This window comes from Sceloporus occidentalis, unplaced genomic scaffold, assembly GCF_023333645.1.
Source record: "Sceloporus occidentalis isolate IW3139 unplaced genomic scaffold, rSceOcc1.0.p SCAF_14, whole genome shotgun sequence".
In the NCBI taxonomy this organism is placed as follows: Eukaryota; Metazoa; Chordata; class Lepidosauria; order Squamata; family Phrynosomatidae; genus Sceloporus; species Sceloporus occidentalis.
Genome location: NW_028316994.1, coordinates 1,262,452 through 1,283,698, shown reverse-complemented (window position 1 = coordinate 1,283,698; position 21,247 = coordinate 1,262,452). Strand labels below are relative to the sequence as shown.

Genomic DNA, 21,247 nt, shown 5'->3' with positions numbered 1-21,247 from the left:
AAAAGTCCTAAGAAATCAGATTTCCACCTGCAGCTAGATCACTGATAATGGTGGTGGCTTAGGATGCATCTACACTATAGAAATAATGCAGTTTGACACCATTTTAAGTGCTGTAGTTCCGTCACATGGAATCCTGGGATCTGTAGATTTATAAGGTCTTTAGCCTTCTCTGCCAATGAATGCTCATGTCTCACAAAACCACAAATCCTAGGATCCTGTAGGATGGAGCAATGGTGGTTAAAGTGTTGTCAGACTGCATGATTTTTACACTATAGATGTACCCTTCATCTTGTTTGAAGGAAAGAATAGGAAGAAAGAGGAGAAGGAGGGATGTCTCAAATAGCAAATCTCTTTCATACACAGATGAGTAAAAGGATGAGAATATTATTTTTATTCTTGTCACTCATCAACATAAACTCTTTGCATAATCATTCCTACCATTGTATTGAATACCTCTGACTTCTAATAACTACATGGAGTAGACATATTGTTTCTTATAGCAGCAATAACAAAAGACAGCAGCTATAGTGCAAGATGGATTGATGTAGGACAACAATGCCTGCAGTCATTCTTGCCTTTATCTCCTTACTGATATTGGGGTCAAAGCAACAGTTGTGTAAGACAATACATAAAACATCTGTTTTTTTATTAAATGATAAAATATTCCTAATTCTATTGCCTCTTCAAAATTCCAGTCAAACAAAGAGGGACTATTAATCATGCAACCCATATAACAAACCTCAATTTCTCCTTGCCAAATATTCCTTGCTGTTTAACTCAGGCCTGAGGGCAATTATATAACATTTAGGGAAAAAGATACAGACCAGTAAACCAGCACTAGATGACAAGATAGAGAAGATCTCCACAACCACCATGTATTTCCCCTTTGTGCTCAGATAGGTTGGCACAAAGGACAACCACACACTGCAAAATACCAACATACTGAAAGTGATGAATTTGGCTTCATTAAAAGTATCAGGCAACTTCCTAGCAAAGAAAGCTACCACAAAACTGACAAAAGCCAGAAGTCCCAGGTATCCTAGAACACAATAAAACATAAGAGGAGATCCTTCATTGCACTCTATCACTATTTCTTCAGGTGACGAGTGCATGTCAAAATCTGGGAATGGAGGAGCGATACAGAGCCACACAGTACAAATTCCTCCTTGAGTAAGGGAACAGAAGAGTACAATACAAATTGCCAGCCTTTTCCCCATCCAGTTCCTTATCTTGGATCCTGGCTTTGTAGCCATGAACGCTAATATCACTGTAATGGTTTTTGCTAACACAGAAGAAATAGCCACCGAGAAGATGATTCCAAAAGCCATTTGCTGTAGGAGGCAGTTTATTTTCTGGGGCCGGCCAATGAAAAGCAATGGACAGAGGAAGCAGAGGAACAGCGCGATGAGCAGAGTGTAGGTGAGATCGCGATTGTTGGCTTTGATGATAGGAGTGTTCCGGTACTTAATGAATAGCAATAGCACCAATGTTGTGATCACAGAAAACGAAAAAGTTATGAAAGCTACACTGATGCTCAATGTTTCTCTATACAGCAAAAAGTTTAAAATCTTGGGAAGGCATTGGTCTTGACTGCTATTTGGATATTGATCTTCTGGGCAGTGGTCACATGTGGTCATGTCTAAAAAGAAAAGATGAAATAAAGATACATCTTATACAGGAATAGGGATGTAAGCATTCAAATGTTTCACATATGCATGGGAAAATGAATAATTTATGCAGTTTTCTACTTGTGGTCAAAAATCAATATTTCTCAAAGTGCTTTGGGAGATTATCTCTTCAGAATAACATGTTACAAAATTATGCTTTTTGTGCCAAACCCACATTTTTGCATTAAAAAGCTTTTTCAAAAACACATGTTTTTGTATAAATTAATGGGTTTAGTGCAATTTTTCATTAAAAAGTTTGTTTTTGAAAGCAGTGTTTTTGTGTGAAAATTGTGTTTTTGAGTGAAAAACATGTTTTCATGCAGACCCTCATTGTACAAAACCACTGGTGCGATGATGATGTCCATGCGGCACAAGGCTGTTTGGGTGCCGCACCATGCGGACGTCATTGTTGCACACCTTGTCTGTACAGGGGTACGCCAAGATGGCACCCAGAGTGCATTGTAGGGTTGCTGAACATGTAAATGCTCAGCCCCTACTCCTAGTTCAGGCCCAGGCCATTGCAAAGTGCCCGACTGTTGAGCTCCATTAATTTATTTTAAGTATTTAATATCACTTTGCAGTAAAATTGCAGCAGCAATCTTGAGAGAAAAGCTGACAACATTCTCACCCAAACCCATTTAAACTAACTGATGTGAAAGCCAAACTAACTTCCAAAGATACGCCAAGCAGTGATACCTTTATTGGCCAACTGAAATGCACAATGTACTTCTTGCAAATATATTGTGCATTTTGGTTGGTCAATAAAGGTATCACTGTTTGGTAGGTTTTTGTTTGAATTTGCTAAATGGCCAACACAGCTGTCCCTGCATATTTTCTAACTTCCAAAGAGAAACAGTTCCACAATAACAAAGCCACCTCTGAAAAGACTGAGACCAAGTCTCCCATGGAAGATCTTAAGGACTAGGCAGGCTCACATTGCTGCAGGCAATCTTTCAGATATCTTGGCCTGGCATGTTGAATTGGTCCAGTAATAATCTGGCAAACTGTGAAGCTGATATAATTTAATATAAATTGATCCCATCTTTAGCTCATCTAGCATCCATTTACTAAAAGAATGGACTGAGGGACAGGGGTTTTCTAGGGAATATGCAAACTGGCAAAATAGTATAGTATTTTATTGGAAGGCAAGGCCTCCATATGCCATAGGCAAAAAACAAACAAAAAGCTCCTGATATGTGAATAACAATTAGAGAATGTTTTGCTAACTCATTCCAGTCTCCAGCACTATCTGGCTTTATTTTTCTTTGAAAAGAGATCACTTTTCCAAAAATGTGTGTTTATTAACAGGTATTCTGTAAGGAATAATAAATGAGCAAATATTATGTGTTCCAGGGCATATTTTTGATTTCTCTGATTTCATGCAAATAATCTTTCCCTCAATTTAGCTTTGGAAGAGATTATGCAGTTTGAACTAAACTACTGTATATGTTCTTAGGCTACCATCCCATTAAATGCAGTGGAGCTTATTTCTCAGTAGACATCGATAGGACTACCCTATGAGTGGTTTTAATTTTATGATGATGTGCTTTGTCACTTACCACTTTGGTTAGAAATCTGCCCTTCTGGACATAGATTGCAATCATAGCAACAGAATTGCTTCACATCGTTTTTCTTCTTAACAGAACCCGAATTGCATTTATCATTACATACTGAAGAGGGTGGCATCTGTTCATAAATACAAGGAAGGAGAAGCTGAGATCCTGCTCTGTAAATACCTGGGAAATACAGTTCTCACAGGAGGTCTCAGAGACAAAGCCAATGAAATCAGAGATCCAGGAGTTCATTCTACATGCAAGACAAACTGATATGTCTTGGGAAATGCCCAGTAGTTCTGCAATTCAAATGGATTATGGACAAAGCCTTAACTACATGAATGTTTGACTAGCACTCTGAAACATGAGAGTTTGAATCCCTACTCAGCCATGAAAACTCAGTTTGTGATCTTGAGCGAGTCCCTTTCTCTCAGCCTAAGAGGAAGGTAATGGCAAATTTCCTTTGAATAAATCCTGCCAAGAAAACCATATGGTACTGTTGCCATAACTCAGAATTGAACTGGAGGCACATAACAATGACAACAATCCCTCGTTGTTGTCCACACAGGTGTATCCTTCAAACCAATGTTCAAGTGACAGTGACAAAAAAGAGAGAGTTCTCATGTTGGCAAGATGGTTCCAAGGAGAATAGAGACAAAACCATGTTGATTTTCTTGTCCCAAACCTTTCACTTTTAGCAGTAGAAAAATGAAGCTGTTGTTCCTCTTCTGATAAAAGCATGAAAATTATAGGGGTTGTTCTTTATATGGCCCTAAATATTTACAAATAAGGCTGCCTTCACAGAAAAAAAAATGGCATGTGTGCAAATCTAGGTCCAATGTTGCACAGGAAGGACAGAAAGTAGAAATGATAGAAATTAATTAATTAAATAAATAGAACACAAATAAATAGCTGTGCCTCTGATTGATGCTGGAACACTCATCCACACAGGTTTATCCTTCAAACCAATGTTCATACCCTACCTGATTGAATGTGTGGTACCATGTGATAATCTCATCATCAATCCAGAATTCCCTGTCTTGTGAGGCCCATGGATCAACCCTTCCTACTTTCACTCTTGAGAAAGATTTGTTTGGGAAAGTAACCCAGTTTATAATATCCAATCCACTTTGCATTTCCGCATTATCATCCAAAGACATCTGATCCCCAGCACTATTGTTAAATGAAATTCTTCTCATGAAAGGATGAAGCTACAGGAGAAAGTGTAAACAGCTGTCTTAAAGCCATGGAACTGCAGAGATATATTAATATATGTAGACATATCCCTTCACTCTGAGATTTATTTATCAACCTTTTCATTGGTGTCTCCTCTTTTTACCCACCATGTAGCTCAGTAATAGCAAGAGCAGAACAAAAGATAAAACATAATTTCAGATAGATTTTTACAAAAAAATAAATAAAAATCAGAGGGGATATCAGTCCAAACTAGAAGCAGCACAAGACAATTGTCAAAGGTAATTACAGTCCTCTCTCCAAACTTGCAGGGCATCCATCCCCCGGTGAATTTGGAAATTCACATATATTCAAGGCCCGTAGCTTTGAATGGCCATGTGCATGTGTCATGGGCACATTCACCTTTAACTTTAAACAGAGGGGCCACTGTACCTGTTAGCTTAAATACCTGCTGAAAATTCATTTTAGGTTGTGATCATAAACCCCCCCCCCAAAAAAAAAACATGAAAAGAAAGAATGAAACTATAACTGAAAAAATAAAAACAACCTTCCCAAAACTACATGGAGGTCTATCTGTGTCTTCCTCTCTCATTTACATATTTACCTCATTTATCTTTCAAATAAAATATTTTAAAAAACATTTCAAATAAAATATTGGCATCCTATCTTTCCATCTGCACTCTGAAATAATAGTATTCTAAAGTTGTAATAATATAAGTCATGCAGCAGACAAATGAACATCCATAGTGGAGAAGGTATTCCACAGTCTAGTGGTCACCAATGGGGATTTCCTTTTCTACAAAGGGACTATTGCTTTTCAGATGCAGAATGCTTATGGCACAGGCTTCCAGTGATGAGAGTAATGAATTGAGAATTTCCATAATCAAAAGATGGCTTTTTATATATTATGAGCCCAAACTGCATATATCTATTAAGAATCAGATATAACCTACTTATACTTTTGCCATTGGGAAAATGAAAAGTAATTATTTACAAATGAGTCATCGTTTTAAATTCTGGTTATTTATAGTACAGATGCTGATCCTCAATCTGTGGATTTTTTGAACAGAATGGTATACTACATTTTACTTTATGTGGCAGCAGAGCTGCTTTGGTTGTGAAATCATACCTGCCAAGGTTGTGGAGCTGAAAGTGGTTTCATCTGCCTGTGCTTGGAATTCAGTGAGTACATGGCTTGCAAAGCATGTGCCACAATATAGACAGCAGTGTATATACTATAGCTTTGAGGAGTCATGCTCATTTCAAAAAAGGGTCCAGAAAGGCTTTGCAATTTTTCTTCCCCAGTGCAAGTTCCACTGCCTTCTCCATATTCATTGGAGTTTGAATATAAACAGTCAAAAGCCTGCTCCCAAAAATGCCTGATGAAATTGTCTCCACTTTGTGAGTGTGCATGTACAGTTAGAAGGTAATTTTGGAAACCCAACACCTCACTGGAGTGAACTGCAAAAGACAGAGCTCCCTGGAAGACTTGGGTATCCCAGTTCCTGTGAAACTGTAATGCTGGGAAGTCCCACTGGGCCGTCATAATCCAGACTCTGTCTAGATTCTCTGTCATATTCCCTGTTTGTACCAGCAGATATTTCAGACCCAAAATGGAGTGTGTTTCTGCATAAACAACAAGCGCCTTTGCTTTGTCCTCCCTGAAAAGTTGCAGTTTTTTTTCTGTCAGCAAATATGCATCATGCAATTGAGAAAAGTCTGTTAGGAGAGGCATTCTGTCTGTGAAAGCTACACAGATTCCCTCTTGAGAAAGCATTGGTATCAAAGTTTGCACAAAATCATCTCCTTTGTCATCATCCAACGTGATGATCCCAACCCATGTCCATTGGAAATGCTTAAGTAGTTCAACAATTCCACTGTATTGATATCGTTCATTAGGGACTACCCGGTAGATAAAAGGGAAGTGCACTTTCACATTCAGCGTAGGACCAAATAAATAATGAGAGACCTATATGAAAGCAAATGTATTGTTAAAATTTGAGCTGATGTTAAGTATGCTTACAGATGCATTTCTCCTTCTTTCTTCTCATTTCCTCTTTTTGATTGCATCTTTTGATTGTATCTACAATCTTTTTGACTGTATTTTTTTTAACAGTAGAAAGAACCGTATCGGCACATTGTTGTTGTGTGTCTTTGAGTAGTTTCTTACTTATGGCAACTGTAAGGTGAACCCATCATGTGGCTTTCCTGGCAAGATTTGTTCTGAGGGGGTTTGCCTTTGACTTCCTCTGAGGCTGAGAGAGTGTGACCATTGGGGTTTTCATGGCTGAGCATTAATAGAGATAAAAATATATCAGATAGCTAACATCTTGTAACCAGGGATAGGGGAAGGTAGGTGGATGGGTAGGATCCACCTACTTGGGAATCAGAGGGATCAGGGGAAAAACATCAAGGAGAATTAAACATATTCTTTACCTTTTGGAACCCATGCATACACACATTTTAAAAACAGACACACACCTTCCCTATTCACTTTATTTCTCCTTCACATGTCCATACAGCTATGGGAAGGCAAAAGGAGGGCATTGGGAATAAGAATTCTCCCCACCTAAAAAAATAAAATAAAAACAAATCCTCAAATTTCTACCATTGCAGTAACTTAAAACTTTGAGTTTGAGCATTTAGAGTGCATGGGACTGTTAATGGCAAAAATATCCTAATCGTTCTATTGCAGAGATATGTGATAATGAATGCTCCCAAACCAACATGTTTCTGTTTTCTTTTACTAACCCTATTGCAGTGAAACTGAGGGTCATGTGGTTATATCTTCACTCTCTACAATGCTAGAAATTTGGGGAATGAAGGAAAAATCATTTGGTGGGTTTAGGCTTGCCCCCTCCAGCTGCTTCTCACAGCAGTACTGAGAATACCGGAAAGGAAGGTGTATCAGTGTTATGAAAGCCTTATCCTTCATATACATATCTTACCTGTGGAACCTTATAGATGCCCAAGAGAGTAGCCATATCGAGTGAGGTTTCTGAGTCAAGTCCCCCAATGACAGCTATCAAATTCTTCTGTGTGTCACATTTGTAGTTTAGTACAATCCTTTTCAGACAAAAAAGAAGGTTCAGGGTGGTCCGATAAGTCATCTTTACATTAAAGTAGCTGTCATGGATGTGGAATCCCAGTGTGATATTGGGTAAAAGTCGAGGATTTTCATTGAGCTCTTTCATGGCAAACATGAAGGCAAGGACATGCTGGTAATTCTTAATGACTACTCTGAAATAAAAACAGAGGTTGCGGTTTATGGATATTGCAGCGGAATGAAGATGATAAATTAGGTTGTTTCAGTAGATATTTCAGTAGTTTGCAATATGCTTTCCAATTTCCAGTGATTTCAAAGCCTATAAAATAAAACAAAGCTAAGTTGTTTTGTGTCTCAAACAGGTGTGTCTGCACATCCAACAAATACAATGATGGACAAACTATGGGACATATTCTCCTTGTTCCTCAAAAATAGCGCCTTCATTTTTGTTTTTAAAAACTTTTATAACCTGCATATATGAAAATCCATGCATATACTCTTATTGAGAAAGCAAGACAACTTTTCAGAAATCCCCTTTAACTCCTTAACAGCATGTTAATAATCAGGTTAGCATAACTAATATGTAACTGGACAAGAGAGTTAAATCAATTATCATTTCCAATTTTTTTAAAAATAAGTAGTAATTAGTTTAGAAATATTTACTTTTAAAAAGATTGAGAAAGCACTGCAGGGAACAACATTTATAAAGGAAATTTATAAATTTACTAAGGATAACTCATCTTGGCAGTTACAGGTTGAAGAAACCCTCTTCAGTTTGTAGACAAAAATATAAGACATGGCTTTAATTATATTTGAATAGTGTGAGGTGTTTTGAGTCTATGATGAAACAAAATGCCGCAACTATATATCATAAATCAAAGAGTGAGAATGATTTCCTCTGACATATTTGTCTTATTTCTAAAGCTAAATCTACACAGAATAAAGGGCTTATAGTGGAGCTTTAAATTAAGTTTGTCCTTCAAACATACAAAAAAGAAGAAATGCAAGCACGAACTTTGAAAATCAACAATGTAGTACTGAAAAGTCCTGCCTTTGTTTTTGTGATTCCTTTCCAGAAAACGGAAATGTCTGATAGAAAGAGAATGAATAATGATCTCAGTCTAGTGTTTAAGCCCATATTTTATCATTAAAATATTACAATTCACGAATATATTCTTTTCATAATCAACCTCATGATCTTGCCTCATTGACAGAAAGAAATGACTGAACTACCTACAACTTGACAAAACCAGACAAAACAAAACAAAGTTTATATGGACAGACAGACAAATAGAGATGGATGAATGGAACAATTGACAGATCCAATTTATCTTTGATAGTTTATTTGTTGGGTTTATATCCCACACTTTTAAAAATGAGCTCAAGGCAGCTTCTTTCCACCAGCTAAAACAGCTAAATTTAGTATCTAAAATTTATCCCCATAATGTCTCCATGAAGTAGAGGCTGAGATAATGTAATATGCTCAAGATTATCCTACTTAGTGTATGAGTAGAAATTTGAATCTGATCTCCTCAGTCGTACTATGACACTATATTGCCCTGCGCATGCTTGCACAGGATTGTATTAATCGCTGCCTTCAGGACACAGTTCTAGCAATAGCTCTGTATCAATAAAATAATATTATAGATATTTAAAATTGTAAAAACACATACAATAATAAAAGGGCAATAATAATAATGATAAAAAGGTAAAGAAACCATAAGCAGAATATAGTGTAAATGTACAAATTCTGAAGAAATGTAGATACCATTTTAGATTCAAATAATATGAAGTGATTGCAATTTGAGAACTATAATTAGTTGATTGAGGCCTGCAATTAGTTGTAATCTACACAGCAATAGAAATGGAAGGAGTGCATCAGAAAATACAGAAAAAAAGCAACCAGGCAAAAGTTATGAAAAGTACAGCAAGAAGTGATGTGATGGACAAAATTTTCAGCCTTAGAGTCGACAAGAGCAAGAGAAAGGCAAAATGCAGTAAGGAAAAACAACAACCCATCAGTATGCACACTGCATGTTCTGTAACAACCTAGGCATGTGCAGCAGCAAAATTATATATTTCTGATGTTAAAATATTAAGAAGATTTATTTCTAAAACCTATTTTCTGCTTGTAAGAATTGTATTAACCTGCTCATGGACATCTCCTGAAAACAAGGCATTCCTTACATGGGGTCTTCAATAAACATTGAATTGGGGTGTTCGTTAAAGATCATTGTGTCAAAGAAGGAGAAGAACTGAGATGTGATACTTCCAATGATGAGGTCACCTTGCTGGTAGTATTCATGGGGGATCTGGAGGGGATCATGGACATGGCAAATAAGAGGATGTGCCTGGCGTTCAGTTTGGGGCAGAAGCACTAACCAAAACATCAGTAGCCATAAGAACAGAAATAGCATTGCAACCATTGGAGTGAATCCTTTTCTCTCAAAGCAAAGTCCTCTGTTTCAATTTAATTCATTATTATTTAATGGCAGTCAGTTTTGAGTAACCCAGTTCCAGCACGACAATACTGATAAAACCTAAAACAAACTGCCAGCAGCTTGACGTATCTACAGCTTGTCCCCCTGAGCTTTGAAAGGCAGAGGTGCATATATAACTATTTTCATATTCATTTTCATTACTCACTTTGAGATTAGTAACTGAAAATCCATTCCACTCTTTGACAAAACAGAACATCAGAGTAATTTTAGTTAATGACAGGCTTTACAATGACCTCCCTAAAGTATTCAGCTGAACAGTTGAAGAAAACAAGTTGATGAGATCTCATCGTGCATTTTTCCTACTTGGGACAGGATGGAAACATGAACATTTTATAATTATCTAGGGAGGGGGGAAAAGATGAAAATGGATGCTATTTTTTTTTTACAGTCATGAAAATTTTCTGGAAATAGTGTAAGTAGTTTGATACTATGTTTTTCTCCAGAAATGAAACATGACATAACTGGAAAATAAGTACTTTAAGCGCCTATGTCATAGAAAAACCGCACCTCACCTCTTCTCCTTCTTTCCACTAAAGATCAGTTTTAATGCCTGGACATACAGGACAATCTTTACCCAAACCTTTACCCAAACCTTTCTGCACTGGGAAAAGGGTGCCTTTGCCACCACTGCAGCATTTTTCGGTACTCCTTTTGATGTGCAGCATCTAAATGCCATGCCAAAGGAGTGCTGTAACTCTGCCCACTTTGCAGTCAGCCAGGTGGCGTGACGCTGGCATCGGGGTGGAGACACGGTGTGCAGAGTGCAGTCACTATGCCCCCAGCCCACCCCGATGCTGGTGCTTCTTGCAGGTCTGTTTTGCCTCTTAGAGTGGTGATGGAATATACATGGTTCGGGCAACAGCAGGGTCTTTGGTGTGAGACTTGGGATTGCTCTGACCAAAAATCCACAACAAACTTCAGGTAAACCAGAAAGTTTATTATAAAGATAAAGTAGAAGCATTCCTGGCCATGTCTTTGCTGAATCTGAGGAACTCCAAATAGAGACAATACTTTACAATTCCCCAGACCCCCCCCCCCCCTTTGAGTTGGTTTCCCTTCGGCTCAGCCTTTGATGTAGAAGTTCTCCCTTTGTTCTTAAGGGGGAAAGGAGGGGGGTGTTGAACACTTGGTTCCTAGATCCTCTACCAAGGAGAGATCTAAGACTGTATGCATCTTTGGTATCAGTTACCCAACAACCCCTCATAAAACTGCCTATCTGCAATACGTGACCATCCGGACCATTCCTCATGGTGACAGCCCCTATTCCCAAAATGACTGTCTATCTATATCTCTACTTCCTCTCTCTATATGCTTATCTATCTCTCCCCTATTTGTGTGTGAGAATCTATTCCCTGACCCCCACTCTGCGGATCTCTCTCTCTCTCTCTCTCTCCCCAAACCTCATGGCAGAATGCACCTTGAATGACTGACTGAAGGTGGATTCTGACATTTGGGATGGTTGGCCTTTATCAGTGGTGCACATTTGACAGTTCTTTGTTCACCTTAAGGAAAAAGGGTTGTCATCACAATATATTACAGGCAAGTTGTCAGCCCTGGCCTTTTAAACTAAGGTTCTAGGATTTTCAGCTAGGTTCACAAAGTTTGGAAGGGTATTTAAATTATTTAAATAGTTGAACAGGTCAATAAAGTGGCACTTATTTAACCCAAATGTTTGTGTTTGGTTCCTTTATTCCCAATGAGGGACAGCAGTTGACTGTAGTCCATATTCTTCTCTTTCTCCACAGTACTTGATGGCGGGAAGGAACATTTTCAGTAAAGTATGGAAAAGAATAATGAGGGCATAAAAGTTAGAGAACAAATGCTATTACCAGCACAGTAATGAAGCTGATCTACTAATTAAACCCACAGGGAATAATAAAAATAATTCATGCTTGAGGTGGATGCACAAATGTTTTGGGATTGAAAAAGAGAGGTTAAAGAACTTGAAATTTCCCAAGAGAGTTTTATGCTTTCAAGGTGAATTAAAATAAAATACTACCCTGGATATCTCTGACATTTCTTAATATTAGATTGTTGGTTTTTAAATTTATAACCTCCCTGAAAAGCTTGTATTCAGAAAATGAATGTATTGGCTAGATAAATATGTCTAAAAAATTATGTTACAATTTGTAGTTTCATCGTAGACAAGAATATTGTGAATTTTTAGCTAAGAGTACTATACAATTGGTACTATCAAGTTGTACAGTTGTTCAGTTTTATTTGTTCCTTGTTTTGCGTACTACATTTCTTGAAGAATGAATATTTGAACATTCAAAATACAGAAGAATGTCTCCATGACTGTAATTAATGGATGCAAAAAATGTGGAGTGACCAGCATTTGGTACATTTGTAGACTTCAGGAGCCAAGGTTAGCTCATTTACTCAACAGGAATCATTTTTTAAGTAATATAATCTTGAGGTTTATAAGGGCAGAAGTCTCTGTATGTGTGTATATGTACGCACACATGTGTATGAGAGAGAGTGCACATGTATGTGTATACATGTGTGTGGATGTATGTACAATTCATCTTAATTAGAGGGGTCCTCACTCTGATGTCTTCCATGTCACTAGGTTTTATTGTGATTTATTTTTTGGGCAGATGGTTTAGCCCTTTCGGTAGCTTCTATAAAACATGAAATAAAACCCAGACTGTATTTACTGCTCTATAGATATGGAGGGCACCAGTCATGACTAGACTCCCATGCCATTTAAAATAATTTCAATAGTGATTCAACCACATTCAACAAATAATAAATCTCATGAAAAACCTGCTCTCCATTTCCTCTAGCTTAAAACAAGCAAACAAAATACAGTGGGCCCTTGGCATCAACTGGGTTTTGGTCCTAGGACCTCCTGCAGATACCAAAGTCCATAGGTGCTCAAGTCCAATTATACAGAATGGCACAACAAAACAGTGTCCCTTCATAAAAAGGCAAAATCAAGGTTTGCTTTTTGGATTTAATTTTGGAATATTTTCAAGTCATGAATAGTTGAATACATAAATGCAGAATCCATGAATACAGAGGACTGAATGTAGCTTCTATTTTGTGCCATTCAGCTTGTTTGTTTGTTCAGCTGTCTAATCTTCTTCAAGGACAGATCAGTTAGTTAATATCTTCAATCCAGGCAGGAATAGAAACTGTATGAAATATTTTTTCAACAGTTCCTTGATCAGCATTTTTGTTGGAACCACAGATGTTGCTCTCCAAATCCAAATGAGAGAAACATCCTAATGGTATGCAGCAGATCATTTGGAGGCAAGGGTTAGTCCAGGTCCTCATACATTCAGGACACTCCAGAGATGTTGCTACGAGTATGAATATAAAGAAACTCTTGTTCTGCTGCTGATGGAGCATAAATGTCTATCAGTGTACTTTCTTTGGGCTTGCACTTCACTGGCTGCACAATCTCAGTTTGAAGACACCAGAGCCCCAATCACACAGAAGGTCAAGGATATCAAAGGAAGTGCAAAGGTTGGAGGGTTCCCCTACCCATGGTGACCAGTCACTATGGGTAGGAGAACCCTCCAACCTTTGCACTTCCTTTGCTATCATGACGTCCTGTGTGTATGGGACTTGTGTATAGAAATCCTGGATACTTCCTGTTACAATGACTGAATAATAACATATGCTGCCAGAAGATGAATTTATGCCAGGATAGGTAATCACAGAAATCCAATCACTATTCTGGAACAAATTAATTCACTCTACTTTTTAAAAAGTTGTTATTGAAAAATTTGAAGCTGAAATAGTAAAGACAGAGACCAAAATCCTATGCCAGGACTGCATAGCATAAATCACCAGTTGTGGAGTTAGGTGACAGTTGCACTATGCCATTGTTGTAGTGGATGGTGATTCAAAGCCATTGATTGCATATCTGACTGTATAGTGGCATTAGGCTCCCATTGTGCAAGATAAACGTACATCATAAAATGAAGGGATGCTGTAGCTTCCTAGATTCTAAGAGACAGTTTCTGATGGCTCTAACACAAACCTCTGATCCCATAATGACTGCATAACTAGGCTTGTGCAGCCTTGACCTGGATGAAGGGAGAGAAGAGACAGGCAAAGATCTACCATGCCTATCCCAGGGACAGATGAATGGCCCTCCTTCCATTCCAACTACTACTGCCCTGACAGAAAGGTAGAAGAACCAGTAGTATCAGCTGGACCTGATTCCCTTCCCCACTGCTATTCCCTTCTCCTTTTGTGTTATGTATTTTTCAGATTGTAAGCCTGAGGGCAGGGAATTGTTTAATTATCAAGTTGTAAGTTAATTGACAATTTGTAAGGAGGAATTTCAGCATTGACTTCTGATCAGGTGTGCTGGACTCATGGGGGTAAAATCTCAAGTCAGCTTTAATTTATGCTCATTTTTTTGGCACACACTGCTATTATTTTTGTGGCAAATGCGGGTCTTACTATCTTTATTCATCAAGTGTTTCTAATACTAATGTAGACCAAAGCAAAGAACAGATCAGTGGCAAATTGTGTGGCTTCTTCATATATGACTAAAAATGTTTCAAGGAGAGGATAAATGAACTCGTCTTACCACTGTCACACCATTTTCAAATGGATGCTGGAGAGGAAGCTGAATTATGATTCCTTGCCTAAAACTATTTAAAGATATTTGGGTAAGTTTGATTTTGGTGTATTCCAAAGTTCTTTGTCCTTTGCTACCATCTGTCTGTATGTCTATTTGTTCATCCATCCATCCATCCATCCATCCATCCATCCATCCATCTATCCTTAATTATAAATGATTCTTTTTACAAATATATTTGGCATCTCCCAGGGACAGATTTTTCTAAATCTCTCCTGTAGTCGGACAACTAGAATAAAAGTAGGATTATAATTTTCTGTTTGCTAAAATATTTTCACATGATCTCATCCATGCTTGAAACATTAAAATGCCAAGGGAGATCTCATCATTATGCTGCGTGATTTAAACATTCAGTGGCAGTGTAATAGGACTCAGATACAAAACTATATAGATATGATTGTACTAGTTAATTTCCATATAACTGCCCATTTAGTGGGACAAGGTCTTTCTGGATGCAACCATTACACAATCCCCTCCTCCAAAAAGGGGGGGAATCACTCCACTAGTATTAGTGTGTCTGTTGATGAAAGAGTGAGAATAAGTCAGAACATGGCTCATCTTGCCTTGTAATGCTTAATTTTTGTCGATCACCAAAACAGTAACCTTGTGTAAATTCACACTCTTAGCAGTCCTCTTTCTGTTGATTTCTAAATGTCACAAATCCACACTAGATTAGTATTGCCCATGCAATTATTGAAGGCAGATAGATAGAATAAACTCATTCCAAATCACAGCACAATAAAGGGTAATGTTCTGTGAGTCCACTCTTCCAGTATTAGACTTATTAATCCAAAAGAGAGCATTGGGAAACCACCTCTGAGTATTTTATTGTTGCCCAAGGAAACCCTAAAAAATTCATAGGGTTGCTATAAACTAAGAAGTGAAGACAGACACACACACACCATAATCTCCAGGATTTTCCAGTTTCAGGAACACAAGCTTTATTTCTTTGCTGTATTCCAAGAAAAGAGAAATCCAAGTTCAGTCAGTATAACCTGTGAAACTATTTATAAAGAAAGCATGATATCTTTAAATTTTGATATCTTTAAATTAGCCAATTTATGTCAGCTTGTGCATTTGTTAGTTACAAGCCATTTCTTCAGATTTACTGAGTAGAATGACATATAAATGGCTTTTATCTCTAGTTTTTTTACTATTATATTCCATTAGTGCATCTGAGGAAGCTGATGTTAATCTATAAAAGCTCATGAAAAAATAGATCAATTTGTTTCAAAGGTATCACAATACTCCCCCTCCCTTCTTTTCTTTTTATACTGAAACAACTAATTACAGAATAGATAGACATGGATTTTAATTGTCAGTCTGTGAAATTCATCAGATGCTTTGCATTTGGCAAAATATTTTGCTAATTTATTTCAGATTATGACTTTATTGATAGATACACATTTTTCACATTTCCATCTGTCATCCTCTTACCTTCCAGATGTTTGACATCTATTTATCTAATAAATCCATTTTTTTCAAATGAATGTATTTATCAAGAAGAGATACAGTTCTCTTGTCAGTTCCGATCCTGTTCTTCTCCCCCTCCTTCAGTTAAGAAATGTGTCAACAGCTGACCCAAAGGGCCCAAACAGACAGGCCAAAATAAAGCTGCTTTGGGTCACTTTGGGGTATGCTGTTTAAATGCTGCATGTGTCCTAATAGGCCAGAAGCCACGCCAAAGCCGTGCTCCAGTCCTAAGGACTAGAGTGTGGCTTTGCCGTAGCTTCTGACCTCTTAAGATGCGTGTGTCATTTAAATAGCGTATTTCCAAAGTGACCAGAAGCAGCTTTATTTTTGCCTGTCTGTTCAGGCCCAAAATCTCATTTTCAGTTGTATAAACAAGGAATTAAGATTTTTCCTTCCATGGACACATTCCAGTTCCACCGACCATGGGAATCTTTTCACACACAGATTGTCCTCTCCTTTTCACTCCTCACAGACAATGTGGCCAAATTTTCCCTCTACTTTTCACACCTCAACTGCTCCATCAGGGTTGACTAAAGGAACAGATTATGTTAGCTAGACATTTCTTTCTTGCCTGCCTCCCAGTCCCCCTTTACTATCACTCTAACTCCTCTTTCTCTCCTTTTTTGATGCTCATTTTTTTAAAATAAACTTGGTCTTGAGTTTTGACCAAGTTTATAAAAACTCGACTCATGGAATTTTTTTTAATATGTACCAAACTATTCACTTTGGCTGAGATTCTAAACCAGTTACTGACTTATGTATACTTAACTAAATTCAGTAAATGTAACTGAATATTGTCTTTTTGGCTTGACACTCCCAGTCTTGACATACTAAGACTCAGCCACTGTGAGCAAGGGGACTCTGTCCTATGGTTAATCTGAATGCAGCAGATTTATATCTCCATCCTCCACTACCAATGATCTAAGGTGCAAGAGCCAGAAGCAGCATCCTTGTTGTAATTCTCCCCACGCCTGAGATCAAGGAGTGAAAATGTCAGTTTACTGTGCCCCAACTGACAGGAGAACAGACCTTCATTGCTTGCAGTGGTTGATGCCCAGGAAATAAAGACTCTGGGACTTCTACAATCTCCACATATTCTCTACATTATTGAACATATAAATTAGTTATGGTGAACTCTGTCCCAAATGATGGAGCAAAAACTGTCTTGCAGACTTCATTGTCCAAGAAGAGGGTTTTTATTAAAATGAACTCTGATCATGAATTCCAGACGCTATTTATTTTGTTGAGTTTTTAAAAATTATTTATGTTCCTCCTCTATTACAACATAACACTCAAGGCAGTTTACAACATGAATTAAAGCAAGGTACCTCTGAAAGACCTAATGATAAAAGCATTTTTAACAAAAATAATGAATTTACCTACCATATTAAAACACTGGCATTTTAGAACATATTTTATTTTATTAAAAATGTCAATATTACTATGTGAGAATAACACTGCCTGACCATCAGTCCTAAAGCATGCCCTACCTTGGTTTAGATCCAAAAAAGAAAGAAATGGCAATGAAATTATCAGAAGACTGGGAAATGGTGGTGGCCTTGGAAGTTGTTTTGGATCCAAGAAGAGTTCTTTGAATACATAATTTGGAACGGATAGATAGATATTCTGTACTAAACTCTAGACAATATTATAAAATTTGATTTAACCTCTGAAAGCTCCCCCCCCCAAGAAAGACAGAATAGTTAAAAAGCCAGACAAATATTGTTTTCTCCCATTGATACTGAACAACAAAACATATATGCCCCTTTGTATTGTTCTATTTGATATACAGGCCTCATTCCCACTTAGAGATAAATTGGTGTGTGATCCAAATTGATGGATCGATTTGACAGTGGAGTGTGATTCCTACTACATTTTCCTCGATCGCATTTTCCCCCTCCAAAATAATTCACTTGTGGTTCCCAATCACAAATGAATTGATTCAAAATGATTTGGTTCCAGCTGGCCAAAGTTTGAATAAATTTGCTGGATTTTCTTGGTTGTCCCATTCACCAACAGATCAACACACAGATTAACATGTAAATAACTTCCTCTCAGCCAAGTCTCACACAGTATATATACCCCACACAGCTCCACGTTACCATTCTCTGAAGATGCCAGCCACAGATGCAGATCAAATATCAGGAATAAATTCTTCTGCAACATGGCCACATCATCTGAAAATCCCACAAAAGACTATGGATGCTGGCTGTGAAAGCCTTCAACACCACCCTATAGATTTGTCTGCTTAACATGTAATTGATCTATATGAAACAATTATGAACTGTCAGAAAATTTGGGCATGATGGCCCAAATTAAACTGGTTAAAATTAAACTGGTTAATATTCCAAAGCAGTAGTTTAACTATTCTTTTATTGCTTCCTTACAGGTGATATCAAAGTACTGAAAACAAGATGAATAATCTCACTTCCATATCCTCTTTTCTGCTGCTGCAATTCTCAGACATCAGAGAACTACAGATTTTAATTTTTTTTGTCTTCCTAGCACTCTACCTGATTGCACTAATAGGGAATCTTCTCATCATTATTGTGGTTGCAGTTGATTCCCACCTACACACCCCCATGTACTTCTTCCTATTCAATTTGGCCATGTTGGACATAGGATCAATTTCAGTTATGCTTCCTAAGGCTATGGCCATGTCTCTCAAGAATGAGAGGTCAATTACTTATGCTGGATGTGTGGCTCAAGTTTTCTTTTATGTTTTCTTTGCATCATTGGATTATGCTGTCTTAACTATAATGGCACATGATCGCTATATTGCAATCTGCAACCCACTCCAATATGAGAGAATTATGCACAAAGAAGCCTGCTTTCAGATGGTAGCCATTGGGTTGATTGTTAGTCTTCTTTATGCCACATTACACACTGGTGGTGCCTTTGCAAGTAGTTTCTGTTCTAATGTTGTCAATCAGTTCTTCTGTGAAGTTCCACAATTAATAAAGTTATCCTGCTCAGGACTTTCTGTAATGGAAGCTGGGATTCTTATCCTGTCATGTAGCATAGGCTTAGGGTGCTTTGTCTTCATCATCACAACATATGTGCAGGTCTTTGCTGCTGTGCTCAGAATCCCTTCTTTACAGGGTCAGAAAAAGGCCTTCTCTACTTGCCTTCCCCACCTCACCATTGTCACAGTGTTGGTAATCAGTGGGATCCTTGGATATGCAAGGTCTCCTGCTGGTTCTTCTGACCTGGACATAGTTTTTGCTGTGATATATAGCATAATACCACCTATGTTAAATCCATTTGTTTATAGTGTAAGGAACAAAGAGATCAAGATTGCTTTGAAGAATCTGTTACAGGTTATTCTTTCCTATAAAACATATTTTAAGTTGTTTCGCGAGAACTGAATACAGTAGTATCATTTTTCAGATATTAATATTTCCCTCTGAATGTTTAACCCACCTCTTTTCTCATCAGAATATATACCTGTCCTGTCACACAGGTCTCTCTACGTATTTCTCTGTGGTGTTTATTCTAGCTTTATTTACCTGACAGTACAAAATCTGTTAGAAGGAACATATAGGCCCAGAGATAATAAGTACACCGTCACAACTTTTATCCACCAAGCACAATTACTGAAGGGCTAAAAGGAATGTGGGGTGCTTCTGCTTTGACTATATAAAAGCAGCCTGGGGGCAAAATGAGTGGTTACTGTTTGCACCTCAGCATCTGACCACTCATTGCTTGTAGAAGTATATCCAGGTATATTCCTTGCACACCTCCAACTGCACAAGAACATGCCATACAACAGCCAAAACATGCCACAGGTGATTAGTGGCTGGGATTAATGGGGCTGTGATTAGGAAGTCCTAGCTGTTATTGTAGAGCTGGGACAATGAATATTTCACCAAGAGATATCTTATCCTGCAAATTTCCACAATGTACATACAAAGAAAGTGGAAGCACCCAATGAAATTTGCAGAAGAAACTCGAGAGACTGCTGAAGATGTCCAGAAGATGGTTGTTTCATTGGTTAAAAAAAAATCATAGTGCTAGAATTGTGTAATGTGAAAGGGCACCTGGTGAGTTGATGTCATGTCATACAGTTTTAGGATAATACTTGTGTGTATGGTAGTTTGGTAATTCAACACAGTGATGGTATTTTCAGTGGAAGACCTAAGATCTTCCCACATTTTCCTCTGTACATTCAAAGCTCCCATTCTTGTGACCACAGGTGTGCACACTATATATACCTGAAATAAATCCCCAAATACAAATTCATGGATATATATGAAGGACATAGTCCTTGAAATGGGATACAGAACTGTATTTAAAATGTTCCCTGAAGTAATGAACGTATACTTAGTCAGGATAGAACTGAAAAAGGAGTACTCAACTTCAATTGAGCTGGACCCCTTTTATAGGTAGTAACACATCTCCCTATACAATCTGCCCCACACTCTTAGAACAAGTGGGAAGAACTTGTTAGAGATATCAGCATCCAGACAAGTTTCCACTTCCCAAAGAGCATGCAGTATAGCTGCCTCTAGATATGGAACGGACTCCCAGAGGAGATTCGCCTTGTCACATCTTTGGAAATTTTCAGGAAGGCAGTAAAGACAAAGCTCTTTTGCCGTGTATACGCTCTTGACCTCCTATGAAGACTATCGGAATGGAACGAGAGCATCTGACCCTGCAATTGACTGATGATGTTTGATGTCTCACACTTGATGTTTTATGTTTTTAGCTGTGGTTTTTAATTGCGCGGTAACTAATGTTGGAATACTGTAACTGTTTTTTAACTCTGTTGTGATCCCGCCTCGATCCATTGGGAGACGTGGGAAGATATAAATAAAAACTATTATTATTATTAATAATAATTGAAGAGACCACCATACACTCCCATTCACCAGTCTGCCAAAGAATATTGGCACTGAACCTTAATATGAGATAACTTAAGGCCATTGAGCATGGAGATTCTCAACTCCCTGCTGTAGCACACATTTCACATGAAAACCAGGTTTTTATTCCACATTCTGATGCATTACCTCTAAATCATTTGCCACAGGGCTTAGTTATATTTAAATTTAAAAAGTAAGAGAATGCTAGATAGAGATTTCACTTATAAATGTGATCATTTTTCATATATTCAGAAATATTTGATATGTTCTCATTGTTCAGTTTTTTAAAATAAAAAGGAAAGAAACAATCCTAGGGGAGGGAAAAATTAAGAAGACACATTGGACTCT

General features: G+C 37.7%; 2 protein-coding genes across 2 annotated transcripts; one reads left to right on the top strand and one right to left on the bottom strand.

Moving 5' to 3' along the window:
* Positions 1–740: 740 nt before the first annotated feature.
* On the bottom strand, positions 741–11,210 carry LOC149303467 (vomeronasal type-2 receptor 26-like). Its single transcript, XM_089480732.1, has 7 exons — positions 11,187–11,210; positions 9,648–9,772; positions 7,363–7,654; positions 5,544–6,383; positions 4,204–4,431; positions 3,227–3,353; positions 741–1,639 (listed from the first exon to the last, which is right to left on the bottom strand). Exons 1-7 carry the CDS (start codon positions 11,208–11,210, stop codon positions 741–743), a joined length of 2,535 nt encoding a protein of 844 aa, XP_089336858.1.
* A 7,238-nt stretch (positions 11,211–18,448) lies between these two features.
* Positions 18,449–19,405, top strand: LOC149303466 (olfactory receptor 14C36-like). Its single transcript, XM_089480731.1, has one exon. It carries the CDS (start codon positions 18,452–18,454, stop codon positions 19,403–19,405), a length of 954 nt encoding a protein of 317 aa, XP_089336857.1. The 5' UTR covers positions 18,449–18,451.
* The last annotated feature ends 1,842 nt before the right edge of the window (positions 19,406–21,247 follow it).